The sequence below is a fragment of the Chlamydotis macqueenii genome, chromosome 1, assembly GCF_036417535.1.
Source record: "Chlamydotis macqueenii isolate bChlMac1 chromosome 1, bChlMac1.mat, whole genome shotgun sequence".
In the NCBI taxonomy this organism is placed as follows: Eukaryota; Metazoa; Chordata; class Aves; order Otidiformes; family Otididae; genus Chlamydotis; species Chlamydotis macqueenii.
The window spans coordinates 93267394-93288514 of NC_141556.1; the positions used below are offsets into that span (position 1 = coordinate 93267394).

Sequence of the window (21121 nt, forward strand, 5' to 3'; positions counted from 1 at the left end):
TTCACATATCTTAAAGAAACATCATCAGTTTAAACTGAAAATTAAATACTTCATTAAAGATACAAACATTTCAGGCTTACTCCAAAAGTCTTATCATTTAGAATTAAATCTTTCAGAAGTCTCATAAGCCTAGAATTTTGCAAGAGAGGCAGGAAAAGAAAGAATATCTATCCAAGGTAAACAGTGCAATAAGTCAGTGACATAAGGCTGTTCCAAAAAACCCCAAGTTCTCAGTAAGAAATCAGTTCTTGAAAAAGAAATTCTCCAGACTGGCATAGTTCTACAGAGTCGAGGTCCCCATTTTATAGACTTCATGTATTACTTTGTTAATTTTGCAAAACCAAACAAATACACCATTTTACATAATAATTACCATAACAAGTTCTGGATCTCTACCCAGTTCTTCTGCCAGACTGAACTTCATTTGATCAGGAGCACCTTGTCCTACAGACACCATTGCTTACAAAACCAAGCAATTGCATACACTGGATTTAACACAAGTAGCCTTAACAACAAGGTGAAAGGCACATGTTTAAGACAGAAGTAGAAAAATACATACACAGTGATCTTAACACAGTTCTACTACACTTCTTAGAACTTTGTGAAGCATCCAGTCTTCCTGTTAGGACAGACAGACAGACACGCACTTCTTCACAGCATCCCTACAGGCAGGAGAAAGAAAAATTAAAAAAAAAAAGTCACCTCAGTTATGCTGCTTGATGAGACTCGTTCCATGCTGCTATCACACTGACACCGTGGATTTTAAAGATCAGTTGACCATATATTAATTGCCCTCACCCAATTTGTATGACTACATGAACGCATTAGAAACAAGTGGGTCCGCTCACCCTCCACCCACCCAGCTGCAGTGGAAATGACACCTGTAAGCCTGTATGGAGGCAGTGGATTGAGGAAGAGTGGGGCAGAGAACTGTGTGCTTAAACACAGAATAGTGCTCATGGGGGAGAACGGGAAAAAAGGTACACAGAATACATTTGTCTAGTAGCATTCTGGACCAATATTTAAGCATTCCAAAGGCAAGTCTTAAGTTTAGTGTGTGGTCAGCACACTTAGGTATTTTTACAGAAAGTCCTATCATTTTGTTACATTTGTGTTCTCCCACTAGAAAAGATGCTTAGTTTCATTTTCAGGTTTAACTATGTGTATTTCCTCCCCCTAAAACACCACCATGCTGAAGTCATACATTACAATGCTTCTATAAACTGCTTTTCTATATCATTAAACCTCAGGATGACAAAAGGTAAGGGAGTGGGGAAGTTTACCTTGCAAATGGTATGAAGGAAATGCTGTACCTAAGAAGAAAGATTTTTAGAGTTACTCTTCATGTCACATTTTATTAGTCACAAACTAGAAGAACCACCCCTCTGATGCTCTAAACAGTAGCTACAAGATACACGACCGAAATGAAGTTTTGGGTATGTCAGCAACAGGAATGAGTATCCTTGGAAGTCACCTTAGCCCAGTCACGTTGTGAAACGCTACGGCAAGATCAGGGGGCATACTGTAGAAGCATTTTAAACACAATTCTCCTGCACCCAATATTCTTCATGCTCCAACATCTACAGGCAGGTAAGATTAGACTTGAGGGCTGGCTAGATGTTCATATCCATTTCTGTACTACTTCTGGGATGTTTCACAGAGCACACATTAACTTAAAGAACACTGATGCTTAATTTGATTGGCATATCTGGGTCTTTTAACAAGACAAATTCAGGGAAGTGTGAAAGACGAATACCAGACAGTAGCCAACAAATTCATTTTAAATAGAAAACAAAATTTTTAATTCAAGCTCACAGAAATTAAACATGTTTAAAGGAATTTCCCTGAGAAATGGAGCTTTGAGCTCTGTCTCCAAAGCCTCTGATGTGGTGGGAGAGACCAAAAAGCGGGAATAAGTCAGCTTCTCCTTGATGCATTGTCTTACATCTAGGGGAATGATGAGGTAAAAGTTCTCCTTCTCTTCAACTCATGCAAGGTCAAAATCCACTCATAATTCAGCTACTGATGTTAGATAGAATAGAAAATGGAGCGTGTAGGGAGGAAATTGCTTACCATGCCAAGGCAAAGAACTGTAAGATGCAGAAAAGGAGTGCAAGTCCTTGCTTATGCCACTGGAGGAAGAGAGAAGGGGCCGGGGGGAACATAGCACACAATGAGACAACAATGTAAGCATCTTATTTTTACAATACACTCCAGTTATATATACATATAGGACTCGAGTACTCACCCAGAAAGCAGAACACAGTGTTAGTATAAGACACAACTAGAAGAAAACAAACAATTTATATTAAGCGTAGGAACAACTCCAGTTTTTATACATATTATAAATCCATAATGGGTTCCTTCACAGAGACAGAAACAGATTACATCATTTTATAGTTTTTCCAATCCTGCACAAGAGCTTCCCTTATTTAAAATGCTCTCGCTATCACATTTCTGAAGTGAATTAAAACAATGAGGAAATACCAGCCTGATATCTCCAGAAAATAGTTTTATGGCTACAAAGGAAAAAGATAAGGTTTCTACAGCTCTTCTGCAGCATCAGTGGGTTCCTACTTCATCCCACACACTTCTTGGTATCACGAGTATGCACTACACTTTGTTTTGTACAAGTAAGACTTTTCAGTTACAACTCTAGTCTTCCTGCTTGTGGACATGCTAAATTTCCTGTTGATTCTCAAAAGTTACCATGGTGTTGAAATTATGTCATTACTTAATTCTTACAAATTAAAACTACAATACACTTTCAAGAACTTTCAGCTATTGCTTACTAGCTCTCCTGTTTAATATAAAGTCTAGTACAGCCATTCAAACTGGCACTTTTTCTTTTTTCAGACTTGCACCATGTCTTTACTATAGTTAAAATCTTGGGGGGTAGTAGGCCATTCTGGATTATTTTCTGCTTTAACTCTCAGTTTTAACAGGACTCTCCTTTTAGTTCAAATTTTCATTTTCAATTTAAGACATGACAGCTTATCTAGCTATGACAGATGCTGATACTTGATCTTCCTTCATCAACATCTAACAGCCTTTTGATACATATGTACCATTGTGCTACTAGAGATAAGGTGCATTTTTCTGCTTGAATTAAAAAAAAAAAAAAAAAAAAAGAGAGAGATTTAGTACTGCATATTCAGGGCAGTAACCATACATTGCCAACCTCAACCATGATTAATGACATTAAATGTAGTTCTTCCATTAGTTTTAAGGTGGTGGTTTGTATATTGGTCTAAATACTACATCATACATCTAACAACTGGCTTTATTCCAGTTAACAACATTCCAGGCATCCTAAATGCATACAAAACAAACACATCACACAGTAGGCTCCTTGCCTGCTGCTGATCTATGAGCACACACAGTCAAGTTTCTCAACCTCTATCAGTTGCCTGCAGCCTCTCTGGATGTTTAAAGAGAAAACAGGAAGCGCTGATGCCAAGCAAACACTCTGAAAACATTCATAGTGAAAACTGGAGGCCAGTTTCCTGCAAGTTAAACCACCTTCCAGATTAGACTCTCCAACAGAAAATAGGAAAGTTAAAGAGACAAAAAAGCACATGCACTTTAAACAAGAGTCTGAAATTTAGCAGCAATTTTCACATACACACTCAGCCACAATTCTCATCTTCTGAAGATAAAAATAATTCCAAGGGCTAACTTCAGTATTTAATTTGCGATTTCATTGTGTGATATGAGTTTCAAAACCTGAAGCTATCAGCCAACTGGGATGATTTCTATTTTTTTCATGCAAGATGATCAAGGCATAGAGATTCCTCAGTCACTTTGTCAGGAAATTATGATTTTATCAAGGTAAAAATACCTACACAGCTCTTTAAACAAATCAGATAGAATATAAAGAGACAAAAATACAAAAATTAGAATGTCTACCAACTTCCATAGTGCAACTTTTTGGAAATTACTTTTCCATTTTTCAAGCAACATGAAATTATGATGTTGTGACCTCAAGCACCCTAAAAAAGGGTGTTCATGGTTCACACATGCCAGCCATAGACTTTCAATGCATATTTCGCATAACAACCTGGCTTCAGCTCAGTGTTTCGTAATAGGAAGGTGGTTTTCTGGTGCTACACATACCTTACCACTAGAGCAGGTATGCAGGATGTTTGATGTTTTAAGAAAAAAAACAAAACAAAACAAAACAAAAACCAACTCACCCACAAACAAGTAGTTAGATCAATGTATATGAAAGGACTTTACAGTGGAAATTGTTTAGCATGAGTTAAAACTGATTCCTTCGATACTTACTAGCATAACAATAGTAGCAATCAAACGTGTAGGCTCAAACATCCTTTTCAATTGTTTCATTGGTCCCATAAGAAAGAGAGTGCTGGGAAAAACAAAACACAATGAACACAGAGGCAGAAAGGCCAAAGTAAAACTAGGTAAGATTCTTATGAAGGGGGGTTATTTTGTTAAATTTTCTGCTGTCATGTGGAGCATCGATACACTATGTTGTTATGGTAATCAGTGCTGCATAACAAAAGAAATAGGATACACAATGAGACAAAATTCATTCCTGCTTTTCTTTGTGCAAAGCATTTGTTCTATGGTTTTATTCACACTTGTTCAGTTACAATTAACATAAGCAGAGCAGAACTATCAAGCTAGAAGCATAGGTCAAGGTCAGCTTCAATTAGATCATTCTTCACAGATGCTTTTTTAACCTGCTTTTCAAAAACACCAGCCACAGAGGCTCTGCATGGATTGCCACGTAATCCAGCTCAATTCCTCTAAATAAAGGGCTGTTTTCAGGCCTGGATCCATTCTCTGATCCCTTACCAGATCCGCAGCCCTCATTTAGAGCCCTGGTGATTGATACTCCATGAATTATACAAGGTGAATGTTGTATCCGAGGTGGTATTTCTGCCTCATTACTATATTATTTCCAATTCCATTCCTTGTGCTTTCTAACTCCTTGTTAAGTTTCCTCAGTCACTGAAGGCTGTGTCTGTCACAAAGTCAGTGGGGCTATGCTTCAGGAGCCTCCATGACCATGAAACCTTATCAAATAGGCCTACCCTGACAGACAGACTGCCTCAAATATATTCACCAAAACCACAGAACATCACCGAATGCAAAATGGAAAAGAATTATTTCTTATATTGAGGGGGGGGAAACTAACAGAATAAAAAATTTTCAATGCTCAAAGCACAAGTTTTATTCTTCTTCTTTACTGGTGATTCACTTTTACCTTAAATGCATCGCTAATAACAGTAAACAACATAAAATTTTTCTTTACCATTTCAGGGCACTACTGGGAAAATGCTGTTCTTTAAAACCCAGCAACAAGAGAGTGAGCTACATAAGCAAATCTTCTCATGCAAATACAAGAGTTTCTACCACGTATGCACCTTCACCCATCATTTTGCTTTAGTTTATAATCTTTATTAGGGAACTAATATAAAAAGATCGTTACCTTCCAATAGATGCAATATTCCCCAGTGTATAAAACACTGCAAAGAGCATCAGCCCTTTTTTTGGTATCCATAGCAGACAACTACCCTAAAAAGGAACATTTAGGGACAGAGGAGGGAAAAAAAATTAGTATCATTTTTTAAATTGCAAAAGAAACGTCACAACACAAAAGCAGTCTTAGGAAAACTTGAGCCCAAATTGCAGAATGACACACACAAAGAAGTAAATTGCATTTATTGGCATTCTTGTTAAGAGTTAGTGCATTGCATCTAACTGGATGCGAGTCAGATGTCTTCCTAGAGACTAAAAAAAAAAAAAAAAAAAGAAAAAAAAGAAAAGAAAAGAAATCAAGCAAGAGCATACAGCAAGGCTGTGATTATTTGGGCTCCTGAAACTCAAACATCAGGTGGATCTGGCAAAAAGTTCTTACCAAGAGCGAGCACAGGCATCCTATTGCAAAACAAGCAATGAAGCCTTTCACCCTGGTGCCCCAACCTAAGGAAGTCGCATCAATAACCTAGGAACGAGGAGAAAAATAAGAGTGCAAGTTATCGAAGGAGGTAAACTTCCTCTAGGACACTGAACAGTGCCCCAGCTCAGACGGAGCCCCTCGTTTCGAGGCACCTTCTTCAGCAGCCAGCAGAAGCCGAGGGAGGGAGCCCACGCGGGACGGCCCACCCCCGCCACGCTCGCCGGCGCTACCGGCAGCGGTTTCACTTTCCCTGTTCCGCCAGCGCTCCAAACGAACTGGGAGGCGTGGGGGGGCGGAGGTTTGGCTGGTTTTGTTCCTTGCCCACACCAAGCAAGTGCACGAGCACGTTCCCTTTCCCCGGCTTTACTTTCAGGGGAAAGAAAAAAAAAAAAGAAAATTTCCCGTGGCCTGGCCGGCTCGGCTCAGTTTCACTCGGGAGACCGAGACCCTCTGTCACCAAAACCAGAAGCCGGGCCGCAGAGCAGAGCACGGGGGATTTTAGGCGCAAGTGAAAGCTCCAGAGACCGGCTCCAGACCGTCCGCCGTCCCCAGCAGCCCTTGGCCGGCTCCGCCCCGGGCAGCCGGAGGCCCAGCGACCGGCTGAGGCGGCGCAGCCCGGTGCTACCGACGGCCGACCGGCGCCGAGGGGGGGCCCGGAGCCTCCCTCGCTGCCCCCGCCTCTGAGCTCCCGCCAACCGCCGCCCAGGCCCCCGGAAGAGAAGCAGGTGCCGGGGGAGCGGAGCTTTACCTCGGCCAGGCCGCTGGGCTCTTCCGCGTCGCGGCCACTCAGCACCCGCTTCAGCTTGTCCATGCCGCCCGCCTGGGCCCGAGCAGCTCTGCCCCACAGACAGCCGCACCGCCCTACCCCTCCTCAGGGACTACCAGCTCCGGCGTGCACCGCGCCACCGCGGGCTACCTGTGTTCGGCAGGTAGATGAAGGCGGGCGGCGACGGCGCGGAGGCTGCCGGGGGATGTAGTCCTCCGCCGGGGGAGGGGGGTAGGCGGAACGGCATCCGGTGGTGAGGGGAAAGAAAGCAGCCGCCGCCCGGACTTTACGAGGGGCGAAGTGCCGGTGAGTGTCCCTGGGGCAGCGGGGCTCGGTGAGGGGGTGGCCCGGCGAGCGCCGTGCCGTGAGGCTCACGGCTAGGAGCCACAGCCCCCACGGGGCTCGGGTGAGAGGCGCTGAGGGGAGACAGGTCTTGGAAATGGGGGAGCTACTTCTGTGCTCCGCCCTCGGAGATTCCAGTGATGTGACAGCTCTTCTGGAGCAAGTGCGCAAACTTCAGCATTACAAACCTTCAAAATCGGTGAGATTAAGAGAGATCAGCCTAGCGCTGATTCCAAGGTTCGTTATCTTCGTAGTCATTGATAGGCTTGACTTGTTTTGAGTTTTCCAAGAGACAGCAAACACTCCCACTTTCCCTAAGTCAGGCCCATCTTACTCTTCCCTTACTCTATCCAGTTCAGATAGCTGACATCTAAACTGTCCTAGTGTTTTCCAGACTTCAGAAAATAGAGAGCCGACGTTGTCGGCCAGTTTTACTTCTCTAGTTGTACCCTATCTCCTCCCACCACTTCTGAAGCCACTTCTTTACAGCTTACAGAAATAGTAATATAAATTTCACTTTGCTCCCGCTACTCCAGCTCTTCCCCTGTTCTGAGAAAGTCTCATCTTACTTTCATAACTAGCCAAAGTGGTCTGATGACAGGCAAAGGCACATGGATACAACATCTTACTAGCACGCAAAATTCACCATCGTGAGTAGTTATTTCAGTTTATTTTGCTCAGATAAAAACAGAACTGTAAAACATTTGGTACATTTTATTTAGCAACATACAAGAAGGAATATAAACTGCCACCTGTTAAACTCGCCACAAAAGAGCTGGAGAATCACCTCCCTCCCTCTCCCTAAAATCACGTATCCAAAGTGGTACTTTTCTGTGGAAAACTTGTACCAGAGAGCTTGCGGTACACCAGTTTATACTGCTGCCTCTTGATAATCCGTGTGCTGTGAGAGAGTCACAAAGTGCTCCAAGCTTTACTTTGTAGTAACTTCCTAAGCATGTTGTTATGATTTCCCCAACATGTGTGTTCCACTTAAATGCAAAGCACCCAAAACAGATGGGTATCACATATCCATATATTCAAGATTCAAGTCAATTCAAGACAACTGTATCAACAGATCACAAATTAATATGTATGATGGACAAGATAAATACACAGTATAAGCTAAACATGCAGAGCACCCTTTCCAATGCTAAGTGACTTCTGTGGGTTCCCCCCCACTATACTTCAGCCCAACGGAGCTTAATGTTAGCATCACTGACCAAACCCAACTCACAATTTTAATCAATGAATACAGATACAGTTTTCTTCATGCTAGCACTACATCAGCTCTCCTCTCAGTCACTACCAGCTTTAAAATGTGGTTTTTTATAAGCCTTTAAGGCATGTAAAATAATATGTGCTCAGAGTAAAAGAAGTGCCATGATTTACTTCCACCAGCGAAGCATCTCTTCACCCCTGTTTGTTGTTCCCATCCTTTTCACTCTCTCCCTGTATCCCTTTATCACTGGAGTGGACCTAAATAATCTTTTGTCACAAAACGAATTTTGATCACTTCCATGCTGCATTCACTTGCAGCCCCTTCTTCATCCTGACATTAAAATCTTTAGGAAACAAGGACAGGAAGATTTAAAAGAAAGTCAACAGAATTCAGGACTCTAATGGGGAATATAGAGGACTTCACTGCTATTTCAACATGACCAGAAATTCACTCACTCAGATCATGTCTGGCTGATAATTTCTGTCAGAGACTGTTTAATTTCAGTTCTCTTCACTCATTTTATCCTACAGATCATAAGATTTTTTTTTTTTTTGCAGTAATCCTTTCCAAAGGATTCCAGAGGCTGAAGGTGTATTCAGGAAAAAAAAAAAATTCAAATTAGTAACGTCTTACAAAATAATCCTCACAAACCTTCAGTGACGTAGGCATGTATTAACTCTCATTTTTATATACAGGGAACTGAGGTACAGAGAAGTCACTTCTCTGTGGTTAGAGTAAATCAGTGACACAGGAAAAAACTGCAGTTACTTCCTGCCTTTCAACCTTATGATCAATTTGCTAGACCAAGTTGCCTCAAAAGTGAAACAAAATGTGTTGTTTGTTTTTATTAAGAAAACCATTTCTCAAAAGACCTGATTAAATACCAGGTTTTGGGGTGGGTTGTTTCGATTAAGCCATGCAGTGTAGAATATGAAGATTTTTAAACAAAAAACTCCAAGATACCAGAATGTGTTCACATTCTTATCTGCCATCACCTTAAACCACAAGGTCTGCTTTTCACTAGTCATTTGCTTCTTGCGCTTCACTGAGTGTGAGCAGTAAACGCAGACAAGTCTGTTTAGCTCCCCCATTCTTAGGTCAAACCATAAACATAATTTAGTATTTCCAAAAGCAATACAAATATTTAAAGTTTAATCTACAAAGTGTTGCGTTAAAACCATGACTACACATGTGATCACACTTCTTTTAATATCAGAACTTTAATACCAGAATTTTAAAAATAAACCTGAATTATGTATCTGGAATACGTTAGCATCCTTTTAAGGCTACACAGGATGTGGTTTCTCAAACTGCAAACACCAGCATCCTTTACGGATTAGAGACTAACCACCTCTCTCTTCCCCAGCCATGAGCCACTCTGCGATTTAGCAGCTAGACTGTCAGGGCAGTGTAACCATCATACACGGGCACCATCCAATATGCCCAATAGAAGGTCAATACAGTCTGTGACTGTATCAGTATACAGACTCCCATTAAATTAGTATTGTTTAATTATTGCAGATTAAACTAGTATTTGTGAAGAGACTTACCAGGGTGCGTCTCTCTCAACCTCCATCTTTTCTCCTGCTCTGAAATTAATGTCTCAAAAATAAGGTAATTTTACCTTTATGTAGTGTCAAACAAATTCAATTTTTTTTCCCCTTAAACCTATCCTCCGATGAAATGAATATTCTTAAGTTAAGATTCTGGATCAGAGAGTCCAAAAAGTAACTTAGTTGGTTATCAGCTCACAGTAGGGGAAGTCAAGCAAAATGTGTGGTTTAGGACTGACAGCTCAAAATAAATGCAGAGGGAATTTTTTTTTTTTTACTGTGGATGATCTCTCAATAAAAATAAAGTAATGACAATTTTACAACTCCAGTAGAGTCTGAGTATCTGAAGCAGCATTAACAAAATCTTCATAGAAGTGTTTGTCGTCCAGACAATACTCCTGCCTAACTCAGTAACTAAAGAGAACCCAGACTCTTAATTGTGAGAGTTTCCCTCCAATGCCATAGAAGACTATTAACTCACCACCAGTCCATTATTAACTCTAGATACAGGTTTAAAAACAAACAAACAAAAAACACCATTAGCAAAACCTGCTTGAAATGTTTTCTCTCAGGGCTACAGAAAAATTAGCCAAATTCTTTATTCCACTAGTAGTGAAACTGCCCGCCGTGGCAACGGTTACACAATCACATTATCTCCAGTCTACTTCAAGTCCATATAAAGTCACATTTATTTAGACTTAACACACGTGGTTTCCAGTGATGCTTCTGGTTTCAGCTCCAGCTTCTCTGGGAATTCTAGTTTTTCACGGATTGTTTCCGTTATGGGTAGATACTGAGAGATCTCGTTAGGTTCCGTGAACAGGGAAGGTGAAACGTGCTAAGAAGCAAAAATTTTACAGGAAACGAGTGAATGAAAGGAGGGGCGGGGGGGGGAAACATACTCCAAATGCGAATTTTTATGGACAATTACTATAATTTACTGGAATTAAACACCTGAAGTCTGGTATAATTATTAAAATTCACCTTATAACTTCAAATGTACATACAGTCTTTTACTCCTTGTGTGAACCAATAGGCCAAGGAAAGGTATGTAATGTTTTTAAGCAGCATATTGTAAGAGCAGAAGAAAGTAAGACATTCATTCACTACAAGACTTTAAAAATATATATATATTTGTCATTTAAATATAACAAATAGTCTCTTTGAGGGTCTAGTTCTAGATGAGACCAGGATGGTTACAAGGGATCCCATGCTTAACGTCTTTTAGTCATCGCAATATATTCACTGGAGTTCCTCAGATTTAGCTATTGATAATTGATATTGATAACTAAATCAGTTATCGATAATTGAGATACCTCAACATGTATCTTAGTTTTATGAAGTCCACCACAGACATTTATATGAAATACTAAAACTCATTGGACTTTAATTTCATATTTGAAGAAATTAGGTGGTTTCATTAAGTTCATCAATATCTTTCTCTAGAGATTCCTGTAGACAACTTAACCTTACCACATAGAAGATACTTGATGAAAAAAAAAATAATAAAAAAAAAATCTATACTGAGCAAACCACCTTCAAACTTTCTAACAACATTATTTAAGAAGTGTATCCAGAGCTACTCAAATGCAACCTGTATTTTGGCTACCCCTAACATGCAAGGAATCACACTGCTGTTTCAATTATTTCAAACCTAAGTGAAGCAGGAATCTTTTTCACTTAACCTATGCAAGCTGATCTAGAGAACTGAAAAGCCACATGCATTTATTCTCTATAACAACAGGCAATAAAAATTATTTAAGAGCATAGATGATAATTTTTAAACATGAGGTGAAGTGAAATCTAGATCACTGATTTATATTTCAAAAACCATGAAACTACCAAAAAGCTCATGACTGGATTTAATCCTGTTTATAGGGATGATATATCCTTACGAAGTTATCAATACAGTGTCCCTTTCCCCAAAAAGAAAATAATTTTGCAAAAATATTCCCTCAGAAGGTTAATAATACATTAGTCACTTTTTACAGGCGAAGGGAAAACAAGGGAGAAGGAAAGTAACAAGTCTACCCAAGATCAGGTGTTGGGTCAAGAATAAAAATCAACAGCTGCAACTCCAAATGTGCCACAAATTATTCTGAGCCATTACTAGAGTTTTAAAGTGGGCCACTACACTTATTTCAGAAAAACTGAATGAGTCTATTACCAAACAGATCTTAACCCCTAATACTACTTGCAAGCATACAACCAGCCCTGAAATTTAGCATCACGGGACGTGGGCTACCTGACTTTGTGGCTGAACAGTTCTATGAAAAAATAAAATAATAATTTAAAAAATCTTGTTAACTCAAAATAGAAAAAGTAACCCAATCCCATATCTTGTAATGTGATCAATGGATCTGAGTATTTAAAAATGCAAATCTGCCCTGAAATCAACGAAATAAATGTTGCATAAGCAGAAAGGTTTTTCCTCTGTATAGATTCCAAACTTAACAAAGAATGACTTACAGACACAGTATTTTCTATGCTGACCGTTAAATAATTTTAAAAAGCAGACAAAAAATATTTTAATATTCAATACCTTTAAACTTGATATTTTGCTTTCCCTGGATGTATATTCTCGCAACATGTAGGCCTTATCAGCCTAATGAGAGAAAAAATGGCAAAAATTAGTTATAAAATTATCATCTAGTCTCAGTGCAAAACAAGCATTTTAAATACATTGAATTTAGTAAGCATTTGAATTTGGTTGACCACGGATTTTTACCTGCGAGCAAAAATGTACATTCAAATTCATGAAGACAGAAAGATGTTTAGCAATGTTCTCTTTCCCAAGAGTCACCTTTCTGCATGCAAGCAAACCCCAAAAATCTAGGACTGAATATGCCTGTTTATCTTTTCTCAGCTAGGACTCTTACATCAGTACAAAAAGAGCTAGATAGAATAAGCAAACCACAACTGTTACGTTCTGTATTATTTATGAGACACTAGAACTCAATGTAGTATGGAAAGTGATTTGCAAGTTAAAACTTGCAGTCATTTATCAGACAAGCCAAAAAACATTTACTTGGAGATGAAGATAAGAACAATATCACAATATCATTTACTGTTGCCTATTTTCCCTCTTGTACTTCCTCTCTAATATGCGTCTGCCAAATATATTGGCAAATGATTACTTCACATAAGGCTTGCCTACTCTGCCCAAACAATACCTAGCCCTGTGGCATCCAGCACTTGCTTGCTACTTCAGCACCACCATAATAACAAAATACACTTGAAAGCTCAGTTCAGGTATCTTCTATGCCCCCAAATATCAGTATTACATTACAGGAATATCAGCAGGTCTTCTCTGAAAGTTAAATGGCAAGGGAGCATCTCTAAGATATTTATGACAGCGAATAAGGGTTTACCTCATGATGAAGCCTTGTATCATTCATCCTGATAAGTACCCCATCAACTCGCAAGAAAAACCTCAACAGCACAAAAAAGCTAGAAGGCATGACTCTCTGCAAAAATAAAAGATTGAGCATATTACAAAGTTTTACTTTAAGCATGCACGTATCTACATCAGATATTCACAACAAAAGATAGTATGAGGAGCCTCCAGTCAAAAGTCAGAATTTGGGCTCTTGATAGCCTACAGCTATCATTGGAAAGCAGGGCAGACAGCGTCTCAAAAGATTATTCGGCAAGATGCAGAAGAGGGAAAAGATTGCTCCCTGAAGCAAGAGACAGAAAGATTTCAAGACAACATACTTTTCAGTAAGACTATATGTCTAAGAGCGAGGATAAGGAACTCTGCATTTTAAACTCTAAATTCCAGAAGGAACAACATACAAAAAGTGACTGCATTTTGCATACATTAGACAACTGAGTCTAATGTAACAACAAGCGTCTTGTATGCACCTCTTAGTACTCACTATTTTTACACTCAAACTTGATACTCCATGATCATGAAGTTCATCTTCAAACAGAAGTACTTCTTCAAAAAACATAATTTGTTCCCTGGCTTTCAATTTCTCTGTGTTTATGTGCTCTGTTGTAGGAACAACCTGAAGAAAAAGATTAAGAACAGTCAGCATATTAATTTGTTGCCAAACTATATTAAGTCTGTCCTGGTTTTTTAAATCCTGCAATTGCTAGTTTTATAAAGGAAAAAGCTTTTAGGGCACTAAGCATAAAGCATCCCAAAATTCTAAAATAAAAAGTTAAAATTAAAAACAAAGCTTCCAAGAGGAAACATTGATCAAAGCAAAAACCAGGAGTGGAAAATTCTGAATAAAGTGCCCTCTGGCTACAGGCTCAGTAGGGTTTCAGCTGCAAACAGTTCTGTTCACTTTCTGTATTTGAAAACATTTGAAGATACCTCATGTTTAACATACAAATTAGAAGTTCTGGGTTATAAGTAGTATTCCATCCACTTAGTATCTCTAGCCAACTACAAACCCTGCACAGGATTCTAATAAAGCCCTTCTGTGGAAATCAAGTACCTGTATGTTTTCCATCTCATGGTCTACATATACACTGATATGCTTCCGCTGTTTAAAGACATTGTATATTTCTATGCTGCACTTTTAATTCCAGAATAACTCAAGTGATCTGTAACTAATCCAATCCTAGTGAATTAATATAGATTATCAAGTGTATGCAAGTGATCTGCATACAGTAAAGAGAAGTTGGGAACTTCAATCTTCTTTTAAAGTAAATAAAGACAAGGGAGGGCCTGTCAGTTTAGATATGAGGAGTTACTGTTGCAGAAAAACATAAAGCCATTGAGAGTAGCGAGATCTACATATCTGCTTACAGAAACTGGCAAGCAACAAAGAGTAAAGGTACTACAGAATTACACAATTGACAGTTCTGCTGTGCGCAAGATGCTTATCCTGGGCTGCATCAAGAGGAGCGTGGCCAGCAGGTGGAGGGAGGTGATTCTCCCCCTCTACTCTGCCCTGGTGAGACCCCACCTGGAGTACTGTGTCCAGTTCTGGAGCCCCCAACACAAGAAGGACATGGACCAGTTGGAGAAGGTCCAGAGGAGGGCCACAAAGATGATAAAAGGGCTGGAGCACCTCTCTTATGAGGACAGGCTGAGAGAGTTGGGGCTGTTCAGCCTGGAGGAGGCTCCGGGGAGACCTGATAGCGGTCTTCCAGTACCTCAAGGGGGCCTACAAGAAAGATGGGGAGAGGCTGTTTAGTAGGGCCTGTTGCAATAGGATGAGAGGTAATGGTTTTAAAATAGTGGGGGGTAGATTTAGATTGGAAATTAGGAAAAAAATTTTTACAATGCGAGTTATAGAACACTGGAACAGGTTGCCCAGAAAGGTGGTGGAAGCCCCATCCCTGGAAACGTTCAAGGCCAGGCTGGATGAGGCTCTGAGCAACCTGATCTAGTTGGGGATGTCCCTGCTCCTTGCAGGGGGGTTGGACTAGATGACCTTTGAAGGTCCCTTCCAACCCTAACCGTTCTATGATTCTATGATTCTCAGGGCTTCAGAGGGGCATCCAGTAAGCACTGAAGATTCTCATGTGCTTTACTCTTTGAGTAAGTCCTCACTAAGAGACATAATGGCACCCTTTTGTATAATCCTAAAATGCTTTCAAAAACTTAAGTTCTGAAAACAAGCCATGTTTTGATTAGGATAACATGCTGAGAGACATGGAAAGCCCAAACTATGTTTTGAAGTTAGAAACTATGAAGCATGTAAGATTTTACAGAAGCCTACAGAAATGTAAATGACAGCTTCTAAGCTTTGTTTGACTGAAACAATAACAGCACAATCAGCATTTAACAAGGAAAAATGGTTACCTTTAATTTTGCAGTGTCTCCCAGCAAAGTTCCTTTGTAGTCTGTTGTGTAAGTCCAATCATATGGCTTGACAACTTCCTTAGTATGCTCAGTCTCACTCCTCAAGAAGTGGAAGAGAAAAGGGCATGCTTTGTAGTAATTCTTTAAAAATTACAAGCTCACATAAGATTATGTATGATGATTCCCACACTCTTCAAAAAGAAAAACAGCAGCATCATCTGTACTGAGATGAAGATGTCAAGACTTAATTGTACAGTATGGCTTCTTTCACCACATCTGTTTCCATAATTAATTATTAAACCATTACCAGAATTCCTGTTCTAACACAATCACAGTCCTATAAGTCAAAGTAAAGATTTTGGTTCTATCTTGTTGAAAAATTTGTATTTCAAGATCATTTTTATTTAAATAGGCAGAAAGCAATCTGGTGACAACACACAGCAATCATTAACACTGCTATTTGCCTTAGTTTTCATGACAGCTTTTATTTCTTTCTGTGTTTTTTTTTTCTAGGTGCTCTGCAACTGATTTCATAAATACTAAGCAGTACAATTAGCTCATATGCATGGCAATTGTTCTGCTATATTCCTGAGGCTAAGATTTTGAACAACATTTTGCACTTTGAAACACCACACCATACAGTATTGTAATGCTTGAGGCCCTATGAGTTTGAACAAACAGAAACAGCATTAAGCCATGTTAAACTTGTAGTTTAGTTTATGAAAGCCAAGACACAACTGAAAAATACAACTGACCCATTTTAATAGAGAGGATGATCATGGCAAAGAAAATTGAAGTGACTTCTGCGATCACAAGCTCTATCTACAGTGGAAGCGAACACAACGTGGTCTTAAAGAGTTCAGTCTGTTCTTGTAACTACTTTGTGACAGTTCCACATAAAATACAAGAGTACTTGCCCAGTGGTGATAAAATACTGTACCTGCTCTCTTGCCACTCCTCTGCACAAGCCACTTTGATCATACCTTGACAATTATTGACACATTTTAAAGCATCTGTTGCATTGAACTCAATCCCAAAACCATGATCATGCTGTATTCTTAGGATATTGTCTCCAAACATCATCTCTGGCAGGGAAGGCATGTGTAATTCATCAGCCAATCTGCACAGAAAAATAAAAGTCCCATGAAGAGAGATCAGTCAGCTATAGTTTAGTGAAAGCAGTCCTTGTTTTGCAATAACTATTCTTTAGACTGTAGTAGTTTAGAAGAAACATCATCAATAAGTTCTGCAAAACTTTGTTGTTTTCCCAGTTTAATAATTTGACACGAATTGCAAAGGAATTGCTCCAAAGTGACTTCTCCAGCATAAAAGTATTCCTGAAATGTTCGCCTCTCCATTAGGCTAACACACAAGTCTCATACATGAGGAATAAAAAAAATATCAGATAAGCACAAAGTAGCAGCTTTCCATCTGTTGTAGCAAACCTCTAGATGGTCCATGAATCTACTTTAGCAGGTGCCCAAAAAGTTTTAGGAACAAGCACTCGTTGTCAGCAAGTTTAAATTCACTACGCAATGGTCCATACCTCCAAATTTAGAAGCCTACACAAAGGGGCTGAAAACAACACCGGCAGAGTATGTGAAAAAAAACAACCAAACAACAGTGCAGAAGACACTACTGTGCTCTACTGGTAGAGAATACATACTGGTATGCGCAGCCTTAAGAATGAAAGCCACACCATAGCCACAGACCCAACTGAACAAAGTACTGCATGGACCAAATAAGCATGATCCCTACAGAAAATCTCAAACCGTCCTATGTCACTTTTTGTTTTACATCAATCTTTATATTTATTCATACATATGAGTATATATACATACACTACATATAAATACATACACACACATATAACATCACTTTATATAGCCAGTAACCTTATTTACCAAAGGGCTTCATATACTTATTTTCCTCCCTACCACTACCTACTTTACTTATCAAAATAAAAAAGAAATACATGACATCTGGAGAGGAGAAAACTTTAGGAAATACACTAATCATAAAGGGGGAGTGGGGGTGGAAGTGTTCTAATCACAACTTTCACATTGATAATGAGGCACTCTTGAACACAAGTGGTTATTTCCGTAACTCTGCATACAAAAGAACATTATGCTAACCAAACCAAAACAAAAACAGCAACTTTGTAGACGTGGACAAGAATATACTATGTCTTTCTCAGAGAAGGCAAAATAACATTATGAACTTTTTCCACTTCATCAGCGCAGGCCCCTTGACCTGTAAAAACCAACTCCAGCACAGAAGGGAGTTTTTAGATACAGCACATTTAATCCTTTCCAACAAAGAGGCTGACAAGGGATTTTTGTGACATACGTTTGCCAGAAATAAAACTCCTACAGCTACTAATAATGTTCCCCAAGCAATAAAAAAAAGGCAAAATGCCAAGAGAAATAAATTACAAAAGAAAACTGACTAAAAGCACTGGAACTGGATAGTTCCTGGCTCTTCAGATTTGAAGTGGAGGAATTGTTTTGGGGATCTCGTGCTAGGTACCAAGACCTACAGGTAAATGGCTGATTTTGGACTTCTCTTCCCTAGGCTGCAGAATCTTTTCAGAGGTGTTCTTTCAAGCTCGTGTTGCAACTTTACTTTTCAGCCTTTTTCAGCATGTTCTGAAAAAACTGCATGTCCATCAAAAACATCTAAACAACTGTAATTTCTAAAAATTACAGAGGTGAATTTATTTTAAAATAGCTACAGTTAAAGAAACAGAATAGATCAGAAGATGAGTACAGCAGGCAATTTGGCTTCTAGACTGGCAGTTCAACTCTCCTGTTTACAGATAATGAAGAGAGTTAACGTCCTCCTGATCTTAATAAAGATCTTCATTTTTAAGAGGTAGCAACCTACAAAACACATCCTTACAAGCATGCCATAAAAATGGGATACTCTAAAAAAAGCCCTCCTTCCCCTGCAGGACACGGGTACAACTTAGCTGGATCTTGAATCTTCATTACAAAAAAAGTTTACTAAATCACAGCATCCAAGTTTTCTTATCTGTAACTGCAAAAACTAAAGGACCAGCCGTCAGAAGCAGTTTGAGAAGATTATGTTAGACATTGAACATAGGATAAAAATAGAGGAAGGAACATAGTTTTCATCTGTTTTAAGGCAGGTATCCAGTTTTTTTATTAAAAAATCAGTACAATGCTGTTACATTAAAAATTTAACATTTACATCGTTTACTATTAAAAAAACCAACATTTCAAGACATGGGACTTTATCAAACAAATTAGCCTCAGAAAAGTTAAAAGAAACATGAATAAAGATACATTTAACAAGACTAACAAGGCAGGTAATCCAGAAACTGAAACCAAGAAATATCTGCCAAATTCAGCTGCCACCAAGGTCTGCTATGGCACTGCACAGCTGAACTGTTCAGTTCCACATTAGCAAATCTGATGTAAGCACTTGATGCTGACATAGGAACATCTTCTCCCAACAGTTTGGCAGCAGTGGAAATTACTACTACGAAGAGAGAGCAAATAATACATTTTTAATGAAATCCACTCTCTTAAAATAGCCATTAGCACAAAATAGCTTATGACAGCCTGTGGACCACATTTAAAAGAATCTTAACCACCATTAAAAAGAAATTAAGAAAAACAGGCTTCTAATTAGCCGGCCGGGCAGATCCACGTTTCGCACCGGCTCCTGCAGCCCGGTTTCCCGGGAAAAGGGGCTGTATCTCGTTAGCAGTTCACAGAAATCCAGGTCTCCAAAACCATCAGCAATCATGAAATGCAAAATTCTGGACGCCACCTGCAACCCAAATCATCCCAGTTTCTCAAGCCAAGGAATCAAGCTTAGCCTCGCAAAAAGAGAGGGCACAAAAACCCCCGAACTACTGGGACCCTCCCCTGCCCAGGGAACGTTACCTATTTCTTGCGCAAGGCGACGAACTACCCCAACCTCCTCGCTATCGGGGGGGGGTGAAGCCCCAACCTCGGCCTGTCCTGGGGAGGGGCAGCGAGCCGCGGAGGTACCGTATCATCGCCCCCCGCACCCCACCGCCCCAGCTCCACCCCACCTCTCGGCCTGCGCCGATTTCATGATGTGCGTCCGGGCGGCGCTCAACTTCCACGGCCCGAAGGTGAAATCGCGCCGGCTGCTCTGGAAAACGGGGTGCATGGCGGAAGCGAGGGAAGAAGGCCCCGCCGAGGAGAAGGCAAGAGGGCCCGGAAGGGGCGGCGGCGGAGCCCGCCCCACCCCGTCTCGCCTCTCCGCCGCAGACTCTGCACCCCTAACGGTAGCAACGGCGCCGCCGGAACCGCCGCCTTAAGGAACTTCCGCTTCCAGGGGCGCGTGCGGCCGCAGGAGGTGACGTGCGGCGGAGCGGGAAGGCGGGAGGTGGTGGCGGGGCGGCGGCGAGCTTTTGGGCTGTCTGCGCCGCCAGAGGGGAGCGGCCTTGCCTCCCGCGTTCTCTGCCTGGCGGCGGCGGCGCCGCCGCAGTGAGCTCACCGGAGCCTCTGTTCCTGGGGAACCGGGCTGCAGCGGCCGGCGCAAAACCTGCGTGTGCCCAGCCCGGCACCGCGTCCCCCGGTGGCACCTGGCCGAGCCCAGGCCGAGAGCGGCAGCGGGGCTCTGGTTCTGCTGCGGGGGGCGGGCACGGGGCTGCCCGGGGGGCACGTTTGTGCGCCGAGGCGGCTGGGTGGGTGGGTGGGAGGGCAAGAACCGCCGGAGGGGATGGGGGGGCTCTGGGGTCCTGGCTGTCCGGGGCCGTGCTCAGAGGTTCAGCAAGCACGGCTCCTACATACGGACACCTTGCACTAGTTTAGATATATATGTGGAATTTCCTGTATTGGTTGGATATTTTATTGAATGCCATCCAAGTATAATCTTAAAAAAAAATAAAAGTGATAGCACGGTAAGCTTAATTCTGTAGAAAAGCATCAGTAGAACCGTTTGAGAACGACACATAATTCACTGTTCCAGCACTGATGGTGCCTTTTGGCATCATCGAAAGGACAAACGCCCCGGGAACTTCCCTTGGAAGGGGAGCATGGTGTGCGGTCCACCTCTTCTGTTGGACAGGCTGCAGTGCCAGGGCAAGCCAAAACAGTGGCCACGGGAGCGAGACTTCCACGTCATGAAAAACTCTCTCTTCCAAATCACAGAGCACTCAAAAGGCAGCAAAGCTTAAGTCAGAGCAGTCATCCTCTGCGCTTAAGGGCTTTGCCAGGATGAGGGGAACCAGGAGTTTGGGATGCTCAAGAGTGCTATTTAATTATTCTTCACCATCTGTATTTCTCCTGCCTGTGCTCTGCTTCAGGTGGAAGGGAAGAATGCCTCCCAGAATATGCTCTGTGATACTTTTAGTAGCATTTTGGGGTCTAGGAAGTCCAGGATCTGCCCCTCTATGACTGACTTGCACTATGTGCCGGGACAAGTCACTTCACCTGATCTGTGTAAAATGGATGCCCCTCTCCTTTTTAACTGGATTCCTGCGTTTTCAGCGAAGGAGAGCTGCGTCGGCTAGATGCGGTGCCTACCTTCAGCTGGGTCTCGG

The 21121-nt window shown here is 41.1% G+C and overlaps 2 protein-coding genes across 4 annotated transcripts; both read right to left on the reverse strand.

Moving 5' to 3' along the window:
* Window positions 1-518: 518 nt before the first annotated feature.
* Window positions 519-6884, reverse strand: SFT2D2 (SFT2 domain containing 2). Of its 3 annotated transcripts, XM_086761629.1 has the most exons (8): window positions 6678-6884; window positions 5888-5974; window positions 5459-5544; window positions 4288-4369; window positions 2249-2284; window positions 2074-2132; window positions 1284-1313; window positions 519-662 (listed from the first exon to the last, which is right to left on the reverse strand). In XM_086761629.1, exons 1-8 carry the CDS (start codon window positions 6738-6740, stop codon window positions 623-625), a joined length of 483 nt encoding a protein of 160 aa, XP_086617755.1. In that variant the 5' UTR covers window positions 6741-6884; the 3' UTR covers window positions 519-622. The 3 variants fall into 3 exon arrangements, with proteins under 3 accessions (XP_086617755.1, XP_086617764.1, XP_086617772.1); XM_086761638.1 differs by lacking the exon at window positions 2249-2284; XM_086761646.1 differs by lacking the exons at window positions 519-662; window positions 1284-1313 and adding an exon at window positions 1854-1947.
* An 804-nt stretch (window positions 6885-7688) lies between these two features.
* TIPRL (TOR signaling pathway regulator) lies at window positions 7689-19888 on the reverse strand. Its single transcript, XM_086761656.1, has 7 exons — window positions 19643-19888; window positions 16517-16696; window positions 15577-15676; window positions 13691-13822; window positions 13181-13276; window positions 12352-12414; window positions 7689-10647 (listed from the first exon to the last, which is right to left on the reverse strand). Exons 1-7 carry the CDS (start codon window positions 19741-19743, stop codon window positions 10498-10500), a joined length of 822 nt encoding a protein of 273 aa, XP_086617782.1. The 5' UTR covers window positions 19744-19888; the 3' UTR covers window positions 7689-10497.
* Window positions 19889-21121: the final 1233 nt, after the last annotated feature.